Consider the following 18246-nt stretch of genomic DNA (forward strand, 5'->3'; position numbering starts at 1 on the left):
AAAAAAAATGTAAAAGTCGGACAATTTACAAATATCCGTTGTATCGCGCACGGCGGAGCTCCTCCCCGATCCGCACGCGCCGCGCACACCTCGACCAGTGTATGTGGCAGCAGCAGCAGCAGCAGCAGCCCCCCTCCCCACCGAAGACGAAGGAGCACCCCCCCCCCCCCCCCCCCCCCCCCCCCCGCCGACAACCGGCCCTTTGGGGGCAACCATGATGCTGATGTGGCCCCAGAGCGACAATGAGTTTGACACCCCTGCTGTACACACTGTGGAGAATTTAAGTATTAAAAGCATTATTTAGTAGAATTAATAACACCCCTAGTGGTGAATAAAATTGTCACAATGATGAGAATGTAAATTATGTTAAGAGTCACAATATATTTACTTATGGAATGTAATATAGGTTTACAGGATGTTTACTTATAGAAGATATTATATGTTTGCAATAAGTTTACTTGTAGGAGTCTTAAACATAATCATTGGAAGTATTGAACCAAAGTACAGTCACATAGGTTAGGGGGTTCTGAGCCATGAGGCAGAGAGATCAGGGGAGATAGGGTCAGTGAGGAATGCAGAGGACAGGCTCTTCACGACCATATAAGGGAATAGGTCGAGGACCAGAGACATCAAAGGGGACACAGAGGAGCTGGAAAGATGACCAACAGAGCAGGAGGAGTCCAGACGACTTCAACCAAACACTGAGCTGATAACTGGCCAAAGCCATTAGGGGTTTATTGTATTTCGGCCAATCACAGAGGCTGATACTGGACATTTAAACATTCGGACAGAGACTTTTAAATATAGGAGAGTTCCAGAGAGTTTTGGGTTCTGTTCGCGCCGTTACCACTCGGGAGTTGACCAGCTGGGCTGGCCGATTAGGTGGGGCAAGTGAGGACTCAGCCCCAAGGGACATATTGATATCGATAGAGTAATTCAGTTTGCAACTGTTCTAGCTTCTCATGTTAATTATATACTTTTTGATTGTAAGACGGATCCAGTTCATTTTTGGTGGGACTTTGCTGCAGAAAGTTAGCAGCAGCAGAAGTCCAGCGGCCTGGCTCTCCCCTGAAAAGGTCTCCCCTCGACAATTTGGCGACCGCGGCAGGACATGATATTGGACCTCGAACACGGACTGGACGAGTTTGTTGACACTAGATACCTTCTGGGCCCACAGACAAACAGGTAAACAGAACCTTTTTAATAAAATCTGTATAGTTAGTTTATAGGAAAACTTAGTGAAGGTATCGAGTGGTCAGTGTCTCTGAAAGCAGGTAATGTTGTTTTGACTGGAAACTAAAGTAGCTGTACTACTGTATGAGACGCATTTGCAGGCTGAATTACGAATACTGATATATGATGTTAAGTTGGTTGCCTAAACGAGAAGTTTGGATGAGTTGGTAACTTTTAGTTGTGTAGTTCAAGCGAGATAATCGGAGCATTTAGTAAGCTAAGGCGGACTGAGACGCAAACCGACGTATCTTAGGAGAAGGTCACGGCTCTTCTGGTTATTGCATTAGCGTCTTGGGTCTAGTAAACTAAAGGCTCAAATATACGGGAGGGAATAAATGTAATACAAGCTTAAAAAAGCCGAAAGAACGGGTCACGTTTTTGTTAGCTCCGCTGGTTGGAAGCTAGCTGTCGCGAAACGCTGGTATTGACTTGAGTTCAGGGGATTATAATCTGGGGTGGATAAATAAGAAATAAAGGGATAATAGTACATTGTATTAACTGTTGTATTTTGCGATAAATGATTGTTGCAGTGCTGAAAATAGCGTTGTTAAAGATCGTTGTGTTGAAGTAAGGCATGAATGCTAGTGAGCAGGGGCCATACAGGTTAGCTCCGGTGTTTAGCTTTAAATAAATAGATAGAAAAGGAGATAATAAAGAAGATATCCGGTACGGTGGTGGAAGGCCACGGCCCGGACTAGTCTAATAAAGTGTATGAAATGCTATTGAGTTAAAACTACGGTGCTGTAAGTTGACTGAAGAGACGTTTTCGCTGGTTAGCTTAGCTTGTTGCGTTAGCAGCGAGGTAGCTGTTATCATTAGCGCCAAACTGTTTCCGGTCACATCCGGTTTAAAATAAACATTGAAGAAGAAGAGAATTTCGCACAACTAGCGGACAGGAGGAGTAATTGCTAGATAATTACAGAAAACTGCACTACCCAGAAAACCTAAAACTACCTAGAACTACAAAGTAGTTAAATAAAAGTACGTCACCCAGTAGATTGGTAGATAAATTACAATAAAGTGAGTTTTGGTGATAAACTTGTAAAAATCATTGTTTTTGACTCAATATTCGTTTGGATCTACATTTCTTCAGTTTTAGTTTTAATTCAGTATTTTAACTTTCATTGTTGGTGTTGATTGTGATTTAACATTTTAATTGGCAGTGTTGGTTTGATATTAATTGGGATTTTGACTTCCGTAGATAGTTTTAATTGCGTTTCTTCAATCTTGATTTTAGTTTCAATTCGACACTTCAGCTTCAATTAGGTTTAGTTTTAATCCAGTATTTTAACTTCCATAGTTAATTATAGTTTTGGTTCAGAGTTTTTTAATCCTGATTTAGGGTTTGGATTTTAAATTTTGATTCAAGGAGTTTAATTTTAATCCAACATTTTAAATTTTGTATTTGATTTTTTAATTGGGATTTTGATTTTTTTAATTTTTAATTTTATTTTTGGATATAGGTTTTTAATTTTTAATTTGATTGAGATTTTGATTTTTAGGAAATTCTATTGATTGATTTGTTCAAAGTTTGAAAGACCTACAGTCAGAATCGAGATCCATAGGATAGAGGTAGCTGAGAGGTCAGTGAACACTCTTAGGCTGCATGATGGTCACACTAAGCACTCAGGAAATGCTGGGGAGAGCCAGAGAAAGGATGGAGGATAAGACGAAGCCCAAAGACAGGGGAAAGGAATGGAAAAGAATGAAGAAATATCTCGAGAGATGGCAAAAGAACGGGTGGTTTCCAACAGTGACGGCCCCCATAGCTGAAAACAGACACAAAGTGTGGAGAGAGGCTGTGAAGGCCAGAAACGATGCCACTGCTGATTACGAAGGAGCCAGTCGCATGAGCAGATACGGCAGAAAAAGAGCCCTCAACAGAGAAGACAAGAGGTGCGCAGACACTCAACGGCTGCTCACCTACTGGAAGGCCGTCGACACGACCACTCCTGCATCTACTGTGGGACTCCCTGAGGTCCTGAAAGTAGGAGTGACAGACTTCAGGCCCCACAAGACCACCACCACTCCCGAACCTGACAACCCTGTCCACACACCGGTTTATCCGACATTGTCAACAGACGCACGCGAGCAGTCTGAACTTCTCCCACAGTATGAGAAGAAGAAGCAAAGAACAACCAATCCCTCCTTGGAAAAACCCTCAATCCAAACAATCTTGTACAAAATAAGAGAAGAGAATAAAAAGAGAGAAGAAGAAAGAGAGACCACAAGGCACAACAATGGTGTCTACAGACAAACAATGACATTATCGGACGTGATGAATATAGTGGAGCAGGAAGAAAGAGAGTATGAAGGAGACAGACAGAAAAAGGAAGACGAATTAATACAACTGGAAGACGCCAGAAAGAATCTGCAACTGCAGACAGAGCAAAGAAGAAGTGAAGAAGAAAAGATAAAGAAGAAGAAAAAGGATGAGAGAGAGAAGTTTGAGGCAATGGGAGTCTTGCCCTGGAGACGTAGAACATCCCCAAGCGATGATGATGAATACCCTAACAACACTGGTGATGAAGGGATGAGGGGTGCATCTGGATGTCGTCCATTTCTCAGACGGTCCACCCGAGAGAAGAAGTCTTCAAATAAGTATGGAGACTGGGTTTGTCCTGTAATAGGTGAGAGGACACCACTGCCCAAAGCCCAACAGTACCCCCTACTGATGAAATCCAATGGTCAAGCTGAGTTTGTGCCATGGGGACATCGAGACATGGACACACTGGAGAAGGCACTGCCACCGCTTAGAGGAGGAGCCAGCCCTTGGATCCTTCTCTTTGAAAAGCTCACGGCAGCAGATAAATTGGCATTGGGGGACATACGGGCTATGATAATCCGAGCAGAGGGAACAATTCAATTAAATGCCCTGGAAGCGAGAACAGGAACTTCCGCCAGAACGGACCAGACCCCTTTCAACAACTTCAGAGGAGTCTTCTGGGGATCAATGCGAAGTATCTGGCCCACGAAACCAAACATGAATCCCCTCACTGACTTGAAAATAAAACCAGAAGAAGAAATGCATCAGTATTTAAAAAGAGCGGAAAAAGAGTGGCTTGTGGCCACAGGGTGCAGACATGACCGCCATGAAGCTACTACTGTTGTATGGAGACATACTGTACAGAAAGGCCTGCCCCTACCAGTACAAACAGCGCTGGAAGGAGTGGTAGGGTTGAGCAGCATGGAAGATGCCATGTGGAGAGAATATCTCACCCACCACAACCAAAGACACCAAACTGATGAGACAAGCGGAGAGGAAGATCTGAAAAAGCTGAAGAAGCAGCTGCTGAAAATTCAAATAGCAGAGGCCGACAGAGAAATAAGTAAGAAACAGATGGCAGTAATCGAGGCTCAGCCCCCTCAACAGCCCCAATATCTAGCAGCACCCCCGACCCCATATCAACCATATCCAGCAGTCCCGCCCCCTACAGTGGTGTACTACCAACCACCTCCACAGTACAGAGGAAGAGGACTTCAGCAAGGGGAGTGTGAAAGACCCGCAAGTAAAGATACATGCTACATATGTGGAAAAGAAGGTCATTGGACAAGACTCTGCCCACATAAAAGAAGAGGAAGACAGTCCAATGCACCACCACGACGGGCTCCATTCCCACCACAACATCAGCAGTACTCAAGACCAGGTCCGCCAGGACCACCTGTACCTCCCATCATCAACAGATGCCCATGTTGTCACCAGACAGTGGGACGGGGCTTACCAACCAGGTGAGTACTGAGGAGGCCTAGAAGCAGGTGTGGTTTACAGGAAGACAGAACCAGTGGTGACCTGTAGCGTGGTCGGAGTTGACATTGAAATTATGGTGGACTCTGGTGCCGCAGCAACAGAGGTGCAGAGATTCACAACACCATTGGAAACCACACTAAGAAGACAACGCTTGCTCCATCAGTTCCTGTCCTCACCCAAATGCCCTGTCAATCTAATGGGAAGAGATCGAATGACCAGAGTCGGAGCTGAAATTCAATGTTCAGCTGACGGACTTAGAATCGCATTCAAAGGCCGGACACTCACCCCATGGCAGACACATGGAGGAAGAATTCTCCTAATGACAAATGCTGAAGAACCAGAAGAAAAGACTCAAGTATTCTGGGCCAGACTGTTACCAGGAGAAAGGGAACAGCCTTGTGTCAATAAACATATCAAGACTGTAAGCCATGGATCAACAGCCAAGGGGAAAAGCAGGGTGTAGTAAACGGTCCTATATCAGATGAGGAGAGAGGGAAGAGCAGTTCTGACTTACCACAGTTCTAAATTAGACCCCATAAAGCTAGGACGGGTAGGATGCATCAGACACCTAGCAGCAATAGTTAGGGCTGTCCAAAAGACCGCATACATAGGTATGTGTCACCCCTTAAAAATACACACAGAGCACAACAGTACTCATTTAACACCTCATGAGATACTCACAGGCAGGCCAATGTCTGGCCCACTAAGGTCCAGCAGCCATGGTCCTAGCCTAGACTTGCTAACCCTAGAAATTGAAGAATATACTAGGGCGCTAACTAAAATTAGTCAAGTTTTGTTTTCACAGGTGGTGAACACAGAGGAAGCCACTGACAGGAGAAAGCAGGCTCCTGTTCTATTACCAGGTAGTGGATAAAAAATCCACAAGCGTAAGTGTAGTGATCCAAGGTGGACCGGCCCATGGGAGGTAATATTGGCAACCTCGCATGAGGTAACGGTAAAAGGTAAAACTAGAGTTAATTGGCACCACCTCACTCATTATGCATCAGCTAAGGTACCGAGTCGAACCATCGCAGAGACTCGATTGAACATCGCACAATCAAAAAGTTGAATCTGAAAACATACAAGCAGAAGGGTTAGATGGCTCTGAAACGATGCCTCCCCCACAGCTTAAACAATGACATCCATTCAGAAACCTAGATTCAGTGGGTTATGGAAGTCAGTTATTATTCTTTTTTAATTTCAATAGTAGCAGTAGTTTCAAACTTAGTGTGGGAAGCTAGAATTAACAAACAGAACCATAGATCCAATGTTGCCTAGTAATTGGACAGGCACATGCTCGTTTGTGCAACTTATATTGCCATTTTATATTATACCTGTAAACGACACGACTTATGAAGAATTAATTTCCTTACGCACACAGGTCAACAGAAGATCCAAAGAGATGCTGATAGCCCGAGAGGCTCATTTTATAGCCAAGTTTACATTGATGACTTATGAGTACCAAGGGGGGGTGCTTAATTAATTTAAAGCCAGAAATCAGATTTCTTCTGAAGGGTCTCAATCAATGAAAATGTCGTTTGGATTAATTACATATAATATAACCAACAGCGTTTTGTAAACTTCACTAGCGACGCCATATTAGGACTTTAAGCACAGCTAGAGAAAACTAGTTTAATAGCCTTGCAGAATAGGACGGCATTAAAATATGATTCTAGCAGAGTTTGCAGAATCTGCCTGTTGTACTTCCATTCCAAACAACACAGCGCCTGATCATCTTCACTGGGATCTAAAGGACCTGATTCAGTCCAGAAAGACTTCTATAACATCCGGTGAGATACTGAAATTTGGGAAATTTACTCTGAGAAATTGTTTTGTTTATGTTTTGTTTTGATGTCAAATTGGGATTTAAAATTGCAAGGAATTAGAAAATAGAATTTTTAGTAAAAAGAGCAGACAAAGCTTCTCAGAAATCTCCTTCTCTATCCCTCACTTCACAGGATGGATCCTGACCTCGGTGGATGTCCTCCACCTGGTCCAGCAGCACCAGCTAGGACCACCCACACCAAGCGAGCCTGACTTCAACCCATCTCCAACCAGCCCTCCTGCCAGCAACCTCACAATCTCCTCCATCGCCAACCTCATGCACACGCCATGTCCCAACTAGGCAGCCCAGATAGTCCTTGTCCTTCGTGGATGCTGTTCCATCCCTTGCATCCGTGGACTTCTACAGAGGCTTATTGATACTGCGCTCAGTGAGACAAACATGTAGGGCAATCAGTTAAGTGTATAGGATGAACTTGAGAGATAGATGACTATTGTTTAGTTAAGGAAACTCACCCTCGGACCATAAAAGTCCATTAGAGAGGGATTGTGTATTTCCAGGGAATTGATTAATTCGCTGTGAACAGCGAATTAGGGGGGAATTGTGGAGAATTTAAGTATTAAAAGCATTATTTAGTAGAATTAATAACACCCCTAGTGGTGAATAAAATTGTCACAATGATGAGAATGTAAATTATGTTAAGAGTCACAATATATTTACTTATGGAATGTAATATAGGTTTACAGGATGTTTACTTATAGAAGATATTATATGTTTGCAATAAGTTTACTTGTAGGAGTCTTAAACATAATCATTGGAAGTATTGAACCAAAGTACAGTCACATAGGTTAGGGGGTTCTGAGCCATGAGGCAGAGAGATCAGGGGAGATAGGGTCAGTGAGGAATGCAGAGGACAGGCTCTTCACGACCATATAAGGGAATAGGTCGAGGACCAGAGACATCAAAGGGGACACAGAGGAGCTGGAAAGATGACCAACAGAGCAGGAGGAGTCCGGACGACTTCAACCAAACACTGAGCTGATAACTGGCCAAAGCCATTAGGGGTTTATTGTATTTCGGCCAATCACAGAGGCTGATACTGGACATTTAAACATTCGGACAGAGACTTTTTAATATAGGAGAGTTCCAGAGAGTTTTGGGTTCTGTTCGCGCCGTTACCACTCGGGAGTTGACCAGCTGGGCTGGCCGATTAGGTGGGGCAAGTGAGGACTCAGCCCCAAGGGACATATTGATATCGATAGAGTAATTCAGTTTGCAACTGTTCTAGCTTCTCATGTTAATTATATACTTTTTGATTGTAAGACGGATCCAGTTCATTTTTGGTGGGACTTTGCTGCAGAAAGTTAGCAGCAGCAGAAGTCCAGCGGCCTGGCTCTCCCCTGAAAAGGTCTCCCCTCGACAACACCCACAAATGGTGACAACATTTTGGTTTTTGTGTTGTGTTGCCTCCAGCTCTTCCACCCTGCTCCGCCAGCCGAGCCTGTGGAGGAGATCACAAACGTGGAGGATATGGATTATGGATATGGATTATTAATTTAAAAAAGGGAAACATGTCCAGCGACAAGTTTTGAAGAAAGACATTAGTTTTGGCTGAACTTGCTGGTTAGCTGGTTTTGAAACGTAGATCTATAGTGCTTCTACTAAATGTGTATACCTTTTGGGATGTGAAATAAAGTTGAGTGATATACTAAAATATCAAATGCTAACAACATCAAACAAAAATAACAAGTACAGTAAAGTACACCAGGAAATACTGGGGTTTTGGTTCATAGAGTCAATCTGTAACATATACGGCACATATACATTACAATTCATCATTGTGTACTTCACTCATGACCAGTGGCGGCTGGTCAATAGAGGTCCATGGGGCCTGGCCCCACCTTGAGCCCCCCCCCCCCAAAAAAAAGAAGAAAAAAAAATCCTGTGCTTTTATTTTGAAGGGGATTTTCTATCCAGCCTGTCTGCTCATCATCTCCGCTTGTGTGCAGCGGAATCTCAATTGAACCTGAACGACACTACCGGTAACATCGGTGTGTATGTATATTGCGACGTCTTCGGGCAGTAGAAGCCACACTGTCAAAATTTCTTGCGAAATGTTCTAGTTATTTATGTTGTACTCGTAGTCGAAGACTGAAATTCCTGAGATATTTGTCATTTTTCATTCAATACCAAGGTGTGGTCACTCACCTCTTCAGCAGCCTTTCTCCAATTTAGTTTCCACAAGAATATGATAAAGAATGTGGCCTGTAGAGTGACACAAATAGAAATACCCAACCACAGTCCTGCAACACAGAAGAAAAAACTCAATTTAGCTTCAAACAAGACTTTAAAGTTACGTGGCAGAGAGCTCCTCTGTCCTCACCCATGATGCCCATTTTGGCAGCAAACATCAGGGACACTCCAGTGGGAATGCCGATGCAGTAATGTCCCATCAAGATGCAGATGGCCCCGATCCTCATTTTCCCTGTTCCTGGTATAATGCCCCCTGCCACAACCTGCACACATCCAATACCAGGCTCTCTCTCTGCTGTGCTTAGCTTTGAAATGAAACTGATTTCTCATGATGATAACTACTCCCTGACCGCAATGGCATCTACACGATGGAAGATACCATAAATGATCATGACATCAGCAACCCGCTGAACAATTTCTCTAAAAGATGCAAACAAAGATAAACAAATTGCACAAATGCATAATTTCTGCAAAGGGAATTTTGAGTTTTTTGTGTGCTTTCCTATTGTTGGAAGTAGCACACAACCTTCACGTGGCCGTGGTTTTAGGATGTTCTTTTTAACAAATAGCACATTATGTATAAGCTTTGTATTTTTTCAAAGGGTCTCTTGGGAACTCTTATTACAGAAAACAACAATCAACTCTGACACAATTAAGACGGGCTCAAGTTTGGATCAAGTGCAATTTGATCAGCCTCTTTATCAGAGACTTCATACACACATCTGGATGGAAATGTAGTGAGTGTGAATTATCTTTGTCTTAAATAGTTAGGAAATGTATGGCAATACTGAAAAGTGTACAATATATACAATTAGGGCATTGTCAAATGATCTGTTGTCGTAAAACTTCAGGGTGACGATCATGGTATTCTAACACGGTTTATAAATTAAAGAACAATTAGGGAATGTCTGTAATTTCATGTAAGAATTAACACATCCCAGCGCAGTAAAAATTCTAATTACATTGCATTTCTGGCTTTTTGGACATAATATGTAAGAAAAATAAATACATGTACTCACAGTTCATCTACATTAAAATACAAAATGCCATCAGAGTAATGTCATATATTCCCCTGCAGATGGAAGTACAACACTGCTATTTTTCTTTTTCTTTTTTACTGGTTACTGGATATTAATCATAAGCACGATAAAAAATTAACTCATAACCTAACCTAGTCATCCTATTTTATTATCTTCACTATCCAATATTTTGCCTCACTTTGGCAATCACTCTACAAAACCTATACAATCTATCACTGACGGTACAGTGGTGCGAAGATGAAGTGCCCGTTCATCTCCATCAACAAGTGGCTCCCTGTGAGAGGCTCATCTTGTTCCTTCTCTGTGAACAGCTCACAGAGGGAAGTTAGTATGCCTCCAGTGCATCAAGAGCCACTCTGTCAACTTAATGCACATCCCTCCATTTCACACTCACTGAGCTGTACTCGAATAATTCTCGACATAAACTTGGCCAGTGAGCGCTTTCTTGTCTGCAGTCTTTTTTAGGGCTTCTGTCTTTTATTGCCAAACCTCCACTATGGGGACATGATTAGTTATCTCACAAGAATCAGAGCACTTCTGAGCCTCTTCGTCCATTTCTAATACCATGTGAAAGGCAACGATAACTTACTGTTCATTCTAATACCTGCTAAGTGAACATTGCACCGCTGTTTGATTCACATCGAGTCTCATTTTTGAAGCAAACAATTACATGAGCTACACTTTGTTGAATACAAATAAAATAAATATATATTCGAAGCATTGAAGCTGTGTTTTATTTATTTATTGAACCTCATGACCTCAATGGAGATGAAGCAGGTAAGACATGGCAAAGAGTAACCTGAGGAATACAAATATTCCCCACACACTCTCCGCAATGGGGTCATCGGGTTTGATGAGTAAGTTGAGTCTTACCCGCTCTACCACCCTGAACAATAGGTCTGATGCTGCATCATAATTATGTAACCCTCACGCTATCATCAGTAAAAGTACAGTAATATCAGCGATGGAAAGTGGAGAAGCCATAAGAACTGCTCCGGCTCAAGATTTTTTTTGCACAAGTGTAATTTTAATAAATATGAAGGTTTCTTTGAGTTTGAATCGGATGCAGACCCTCTGGGTCCGCCTGAAGATGCGGAGAATAATTTGCTACAGATTCCTCTGCATAGTGGAGGCACTACAGACCACGTGAGAGGAATATTCAACCACGGTCCCCGACAGACCGGCTCATCTCTGCTGGCGCTCCTCTGCTGCTGACATGGACTCTTGGGCTCTGTATTTTCTCAGCTTACCACAAACGGACGCGGAGGGAGGGCGACACTCTGTCTGAATGTAACCTTTGATCTGTGGCCGTTTTCTCTTATTTTTTTCAGTTCTTTCTGTTTGATTCTCTCTTCTTCCCTTCTCCACAAGTTATTAAACCAGTTACGGGGCTATGGCTTGGCCGTGCATCAGCAGAGTGTGCTGCCTGGCTCGGTTCTGGAACCAGTTCGACAAATCGGACCTCTCCGTCCCGCTCACCATCCAGAACTACTCGGACATCGCCGAGCAGGAGGTGCGATCCGTCACCAAACAGGTCTCCGCCTCGGAGCGCGCACCCTGGAATAAGTACTCGACCCCGGACCAGCGTGCCGCCGGCGCCCCTAGCGCACCCAGAGATGGCCCGGGGACCCGAGGATCTTTCAGGGCGCGAAAGGAGCCCAGTTACAAGCCCCGGGAGGACTACCAGCCGCCCGGAGTGCCTTTCCCCAGTGTCACCCAGTACAAACAGGATTTCAAACCCTGGCCCATTCCCAGGAAGGAGAATTTCCCTTGGATTAGTAACGGGGGCAGCAGGGCAGACAGTGTTTCGGACAGCCCGGTGAACAGTTACCACAGTCAGGCACAAGCGGCGGACAGAGAGGAGCGGGGCAGGGGGCAGAGGTGGGGGGATCAGCCAGTGACGGGGGAGAGCGAGACCTCATACAGGTAGGGCATGTCATCCTAATGCTCGTTTCAGTACCTGTCGCTGTCCACCGCGGGCTGGTGATAGAATGCTGATTCCTGCTTTGATGCTTAATTTGATGTGTTTTAATTATGCATCGACTTCCAGGGTCGGCCCAGCAAGCCGGCATGGAAATAGGGGTCATCAATAATTCACTTACAGATTTTATATTCATAAAAGACAGAAAGTATAAAGTATGCATATTTGATTTTTATTTTAGGTTGCAGGAAGTTTTCGAGCAGTGATTCCCAACCTTTTTGGCCCATGACCCTTTAGAAATAAGCAAATGATAGTCTTCTTGCAATCCTCTGTCATACTGTTAATCATGTTGCGAGCCCTATCATTTTTCTTATGATCCCTTGGTTGGTTCGGACCCCCCACGTTTCAGAACATTATAAGACAACTGTTTTCACATGCTAAGCACACCCCATGACAAGTAAATTGATGTTCTCGTGTGTAATCAGTAGAATTCCCCTATAAGTCCCACTTAGAGGCTCAGTATGGGCAAACGTTTGTCTATCAGCCACCTGATGCATTGCTCTTCCTCCAGGCAAGAGTACAGACCATGGACGGGGTCGAGACCAGCCAAAAGTGCGAGGAAAAATCCTCCGGCTCAATACTCCAGCCCAGGGACAGAGGCCACCCACGTCCCGCGCGAGACCAGCTATCAGGCTGCCTACAGCGGGGAGGGCCACAGGTCCATAGGGCTGCATCAGGGGGAGAACGATATCACATCAGCTGCCTCCAACACACAACATTCTGCTGTCCCCCAGCCCATCCCCACTGCTATGCAAGCTGGCAGGTCACCCATCCCCTCCAGCCTCCAGCAGAGCATCCCGCCTGAGAGGACCGAGTTCAGTAGAACAATCAAGGGAGAGGTAGGCAAAGACAGAAGTGTTGTTCAGATGGTGTATTTTCTACGATGTATTAGAGCAAAAGCCGGTGTCAATCCTTCTGCTGGAGCGGCATAAAGTGCATTACTAAAACAGCTGTATGCTCAAAGAGCTCATTTCAGGAGCTACAGGTTTAAATTGCAGCATGCTCCTCCAGAAAGTCATCTTGTCTCATCTCCCTGGTTGCCGGTTGCTGTTGAGGCGTTTCGGAAAAGTGATACAGCATTCTGTCCCTAAGCAGCTCAAAGTGACCCAGCTGTTTAAAACAGGCCATGTACTGTGTTAGGTAACACTCTGCTGGTGCTACACTCATTACTTTGACCTTAATAGAGCAGGCTTAATGAGAACCAAAACGTAAAGTAGTTCCTCCAACTGTGGTCCAATGGTCAGAAAACAAAATAAACCTGCAGACAAATGTATTGATATCTGTCTAAAAAAATAAACCATTCTTGGTATTTTATTCTAACAGATATAAATCTAATTAATAACATATTTCATTAATTATACAATCTTAATCCGTATTTGGAGTATCTGTTTCTTTTCAGCCTAGAGACAATAACATAACACAATGCAATGCAAAGTCACACCTAAATTCATGATTCTAAAGAAGATGATACAGGGGGAAAACGAAAACATTTGAAAAATCACCCAAATATTCACCCAATTGTACAATAAGTCCCAGATTTGTGCTCTCAGATATAATGAGACAGAAAGACGGGCCCACAAAGAACCAGATGTCGGATTGAAGCATAACTTACTCCAACAAAACAAGAGGATTTGCTCAGGAAGCTGAAAACTCATCAGTTCAGTCAGGTTGTTCCAGATTATTGTAGGATGAACTGGGTGAAGGGAAACATGCCCCTTTCTTCCTCCCCTTGGTGCTGTTGCTCAAGTCAGCTGTTTAGCGTGACAGTAAGTGAGACAGATTTCGGGAATCTCCAGAGGTTTAGTGCCAACCCTCTTTCCCCGCCCACACTCCTCGGTGCCATCTGCCAGTGGATAGCCGGGGCTGGTCTGGGCTGGGCCGGGTCAGACGGGTTTCGTCTGTTTGCACAGTGTAGCAATAAATCTCACACGGAAAGCTATCTAGGTTAGAAAATGTGTTTTTGTGGGAAAAGGGTTGTAGCTATACGACTGAGAACACGAAGGTCCTCAATATTTGTGTTCTTTAGGAATCTGGGAGACATTCACAGTCTATTTTAGAGGATATTTTATAGGCAGTTTCCAGTATTTTGTAGACTCCGTATTTTAAAATTGGACTACTTTTAGGTTAATAAATGTTTCATTATTTTCCCACCAGAATTACCTCCAAACTCTAATGAGTGTTACTCCATGGGCTTCCTCAGCATGGAAGTTTTTCTTTGCTCATAACAAGTTGACTTTTTAAGACTGGTTTTCATAGGATAGAGACAATCATGCTGACAAACATTTACAGACATTATCACTGAATAAGTGAAATTAAAATAAACAAATAAAATGTGAAAATTCAAACAATAAAAAAAGGAGTTTAATTTTGGTGTCGTGTCAAGTTTTTCTTTGGGAAGCGAGACTTCGACTCATTACCTCAGTATTACTAAAATCCTCTTTGTGTTTGTCTGCGGTCCTGCACCTTCAGAAGTTTAGTTGATTTATGCTCGAGAGAAAAATATTAATTTGCATAACTCTTAGAAACATTACTGCTCAATTAAGCCGCTATGTCAAGAGCCTCAACATCCTGTGTGGTGGTGATGGAGGTCGAAGTGAGAGATGTCAACGGCGGGACACATGCAGGCTATTAATAACCCATGGCCCAGTTGGAGTGAGAGTTCACGGCACATTAAGAAGGGACGTGCCACTGGCAGTATGTTCGGCTGTGGGACTGAACACTGCAGTCGGTATTATACACACACACACACACACATGCAGTTTTCATGCAATTTCATCAGCTCCACCACAATCTGCCAGTGCGACACAAACCGGCCTGGCAGCAATTTAAGTTGATCTTAGATAATCCACCCCGGTCACCGACAGCCCACTCACTGCCGACTCATTATTGACTCACCAGCCCCCAGCAGAGGTGTCTGACCAAGCACAACACATCCCACTCCAGTATGCATTACACTGGGTCATGGCTGGTATTCGTCTTTTAGGGCACTCTCGGTTTTGCGACGCCCTCCTGTAAAATACAGCGAGCGAGGCTTCCTCGTTTAGCAGGCCGACTGTTTCCATTCATTAAAACATTTAAGTCCCGACTAAGCTGCTGAAATCAGAATTAATCTGCTCTCGACGATAAAGGCATTGAGCCGCCATGAAATTCTCATTATTGCTCAAATCAATCTTTCAAATTGAGTGCTCCCCCACAGCTTTTTATCAACAGATAAAAGCTGCCTCCAATTTCACGACACGCGGCAGACAAGTGAACGATTAGGACACGCTGGCGCTTTTAATGATGAGGGACGTGTTTTCTTGAACTCACTGAACTTGCAAACCTACATTTGATGTCCGGCATGTGTTAAGAATCAGGCCCGGCAACTGCACACACATGCAAACACACATGCGAACAGATTCGCAAGGACGGCCTGTATAATCAGGTGTTTGTGTGTCAGGGATGAGCAAGACAAAACACATTTAGCATGCAGAGTGGAAACCTCAGCAGGAAACTCTTGTTATGACAAATTCCTGATTTTTGTACAGTCAGCTAAAGAGCAAGCAGCCCCCCCCCCCCCCCGAGATTAAAGATTGTACTCTCAGAGCACACAGGCAACCCTGCTTAACTTCTGAATATAATTTATAACAGTGCTGTATTTTCATATGGCAGCAACATTGGTGCACAATAAAGGGTGGAAATGCTGCTCACAATGGCCTTAAACTGCATAATGAGAATAGAAAGCCTGCAGGGACAGTGCAGCCTAAAATTCACATTCCTGTTACCTCCCTTTACTCTCGTCTCTCTTTCTCCATTTAACCAGGGGCGATAGGTAGTTCGGCTGGCAGGAATACTGAACAGATTTACCGTGTGCCGGCCCAGAGCCTGGTCGCCCCTTCATATGTTTTTTAAACCTGCCGCTGCAGGTACCCCCTTCAGTCCTTCATCTATTTATACTTTCTCTTTCCTTCCCCCCTTTTTCTACATCCCCCAAGCCAGGCTTTCTGCTTGTTTTTCTCTCCGCCTGTCTTTCACTTGGACGTCTTCCCTTTTCCCACGCTGCCCAAGACTACAGAGGACGAGCCCAGTGCCAAGTTGGCAGAAGTCTGTCCGGGACGAGAGGGTTGTATGAAGAGGAGGGGAAAGGCAAAACAAGGTTGAGGGAAAAGTGACAAAGCTAGGGGGGAAAGATGAGGAGAGAGGAAGCTTGTGATAGATAGATAGGTGAGTGAGTGAGTGAGTGAGTGAGTGAGTGAGAGAGAGAGAGAGAGAGAGTTAGTGAGCACCATTTGACGGATTATCTGTTTCAAGTGCGATGTTGCACCGGGTAGCAGTCTTCTTTGACACCAATCTAATTTAGGAGAGAGGCAGACCTGCTACACAGAGCAGAAAAGACAGAGTGAGTGAGTGGGTTTTTTGTGTGTGTGGGAGGGAGAGGGAGGGGGGGGGGGGGGCGGTGGATTCACTCACAGACTTAACATGAACCGCCATCCCTGCCACCCACTGCGCTGCATAGTCCCAATCAAAGTGTTGCTGGGACAGCAAGTCATCAGTCTGATAAAAGCTGCCCCGCTCCACAGCTATGTGGGTAAATTGAAGGCGCCTGGCCCAATGTGCATTGGCCGATCCAATAAACTGCTTGCATGAATAGAATCTGGGCGACTTTAAAAAAAGAAATCTGCCACAGCCACAGATTCTGGTCAGGCTTTGAGAACAGCTGCCATCAGCAGAACCGAGCAGCGCTAAGCAGGAAATAGCAACACAGTCCAGGCTGCTGGCTCTCTGACAGCAGAACTGATGCTTGTTGACGGCACAGCCAAAACCAGTCTCCTCTCATTTAAGGGGTCCGGTGTGAGCACCACAGCTGCTGCCCTCTCTGGTTTAATCTCTCTGATCACCTTTAAAGCTGCTGTTTTACCTGCCTGTCTCTCTCTCTCTCTACCTCGTCTCAGGAACATCTGGTGCGGACCAAATTCCCTCCGAACTCTTCTGCGGTCTTTCAAAGCGGGCCGAGGGTCTTCAACATCTGACAGCTGCTCCGATTTACAACCATTCCACTTTAATCGGTCTTAAGGAACTAACAGGGGAATGATTTGAGTCCATTCCACAACACAATAATCTATGCAAGGGAACGTACATTGTTGTGGAGCCTGTGGAGCTGCAGCGTCACTATCCCAAGTGGAGACAGATAGACAGACGGACCCCCCTTTTACACTCTGTCCCGTCCCCGTTGCTATGAAAATGAATATGCATGTAACTAAAAACAAGCTGCTTTTTGTTTTTGCAGTTATAGATGCACAGAAAACTGGCTGCTTTTTGAGTCTGTATGCGTGTGTGTGTGTGTGTGTGTGCGTGCACCTGCTGATTTGTCCTTTATTGTACATAATGTTGAGTATGCTCGAATAATGAACGACATGGTTGGTCAACCGTGTAAACTTAAGACTACTATTTTGCCCTTTGGTGTTCTGCTAGAAATCTGCTAGAAAATAAGTCATTTATTTCCTCGGTATTCAATTAGTTTACTATTTTGAGAAAGTATTGTTCGGTCTGGTATTTTGTAAATCTATTGTTAAAGAAAATACATAAAATATATAATGTAAGCCAAAATTACAATAAAAGAATATTAGGTTCTTAACTCTTTCTACGAGGTGTCACTCGGCTCTTTTCCTCAGCTGTATTCTTTCATGGCGTCTCACTGTTAGTCATTAGAGGATTGTATCGTTCCTGAGATACAAAGGGCTACGAACAGACAACCGACCAGAAACAAAACGCATGTCGTCACTTCCTGCTAGTGGCGTCTCGCTACGCGGATGGTTTTGGTTTAAGATTTCTGCCTAAAACAAATACAATAGAGGTGAATGGAATATTATTCATGGTGCTAACAGCATTGAAATTTGATTTAGGGAAGTATTTTAAGTTATTTTGGTGAATATGCTTATTTGTATTCTGTGCTAGAATTAGATGAGAAGATAGATAGAGAAGGTGTCAGAGAGTCACCTCAATAGTTTCTGGGTGGCTGCAGACATATTCAGAAACATATTTGAGAACCGGGTCTCATTAAACCAAATTGTCATGGCTATAGTGAGACAACGTGGCCCTTTAACTCTGGAGTATGACGGCTGCCTACATCACAATCAGGAGACACTCCAGTTCATCGTTCACATCCTGATTATGTTTTATATAAAACAATCCAACGCAAACAAACAAGTTCAACACGACTCTCGTGGGC

At 44.0% G+C, this 18246-nt stretch overlaps 2 protein-coding genes across 2 annotated transcripts; both read left to right on the forward strand.

Annotated features, from left to right (window-relative positions):
• The first annotated feature begins 279 nt into the window (after positions 1–279).
• LOC306706806 (uncharacterized protein) lies at positions 280–10642 on the forward strand. The gene is made up of 2 exons (XM_079174028.1): positions 280–882; positions 992–10642. The coding sequence occupies exon 2, from the start codon at positions 2840–2842 to the stop codon at positions 4964–4966; it is 2127 nt and encodes a 708-aa protein (XP_079030154.1). The 5' UTR covers positions 280–882; positions 992–2839; the 3' UTR covers positions 4967–10642.
• Positions 10643–11450: 808 nt separating this feature from the next.
• Positions 11451–17141, forward strand: map6d1 (MAP6 domain containing 1; the record flags this gene model as incomplete). The annotated part of the gene is made up of 3 exons (XM_079173711.1): positions 11451–11983; positions 12550–12877; positions 16970–17141. The coding sequence occupies 3 exons, from the start codon at positions 11451–11453 to the stop codon at positions 17045–17047; spliced, it is 939 nt and encodes a 312-aa protein (XP_079029837.1). The 3' UTR covers positions 17048–17141.
• Between the last annotated feature and the right edge of the window lie 1105 nt (positions 17142–18246).

The sequence above is a fragment of the Pholis gunnellus genome (genome assembly GCF_910591455.1).
Source record: "Pholis gunnellus genome assembly, chromosome: 14".
In the NCBI taxonomy this organism is placed as follows: Eukaryota; Metazoa; Chordata; class Actinopteri; order Perciformes; family Pholidae; genus Pholis; species Pholis gunnellus.

Excerpts from the sequence above, each read along its gene's own strand:
- LOC306706806 (XM_079174028.1), top strand. The coding sequence starts at position 2,840 with ATGATGGTCACACTAAGCACTCAGGAAATGCTGGGGAGAGCCAGAGAA.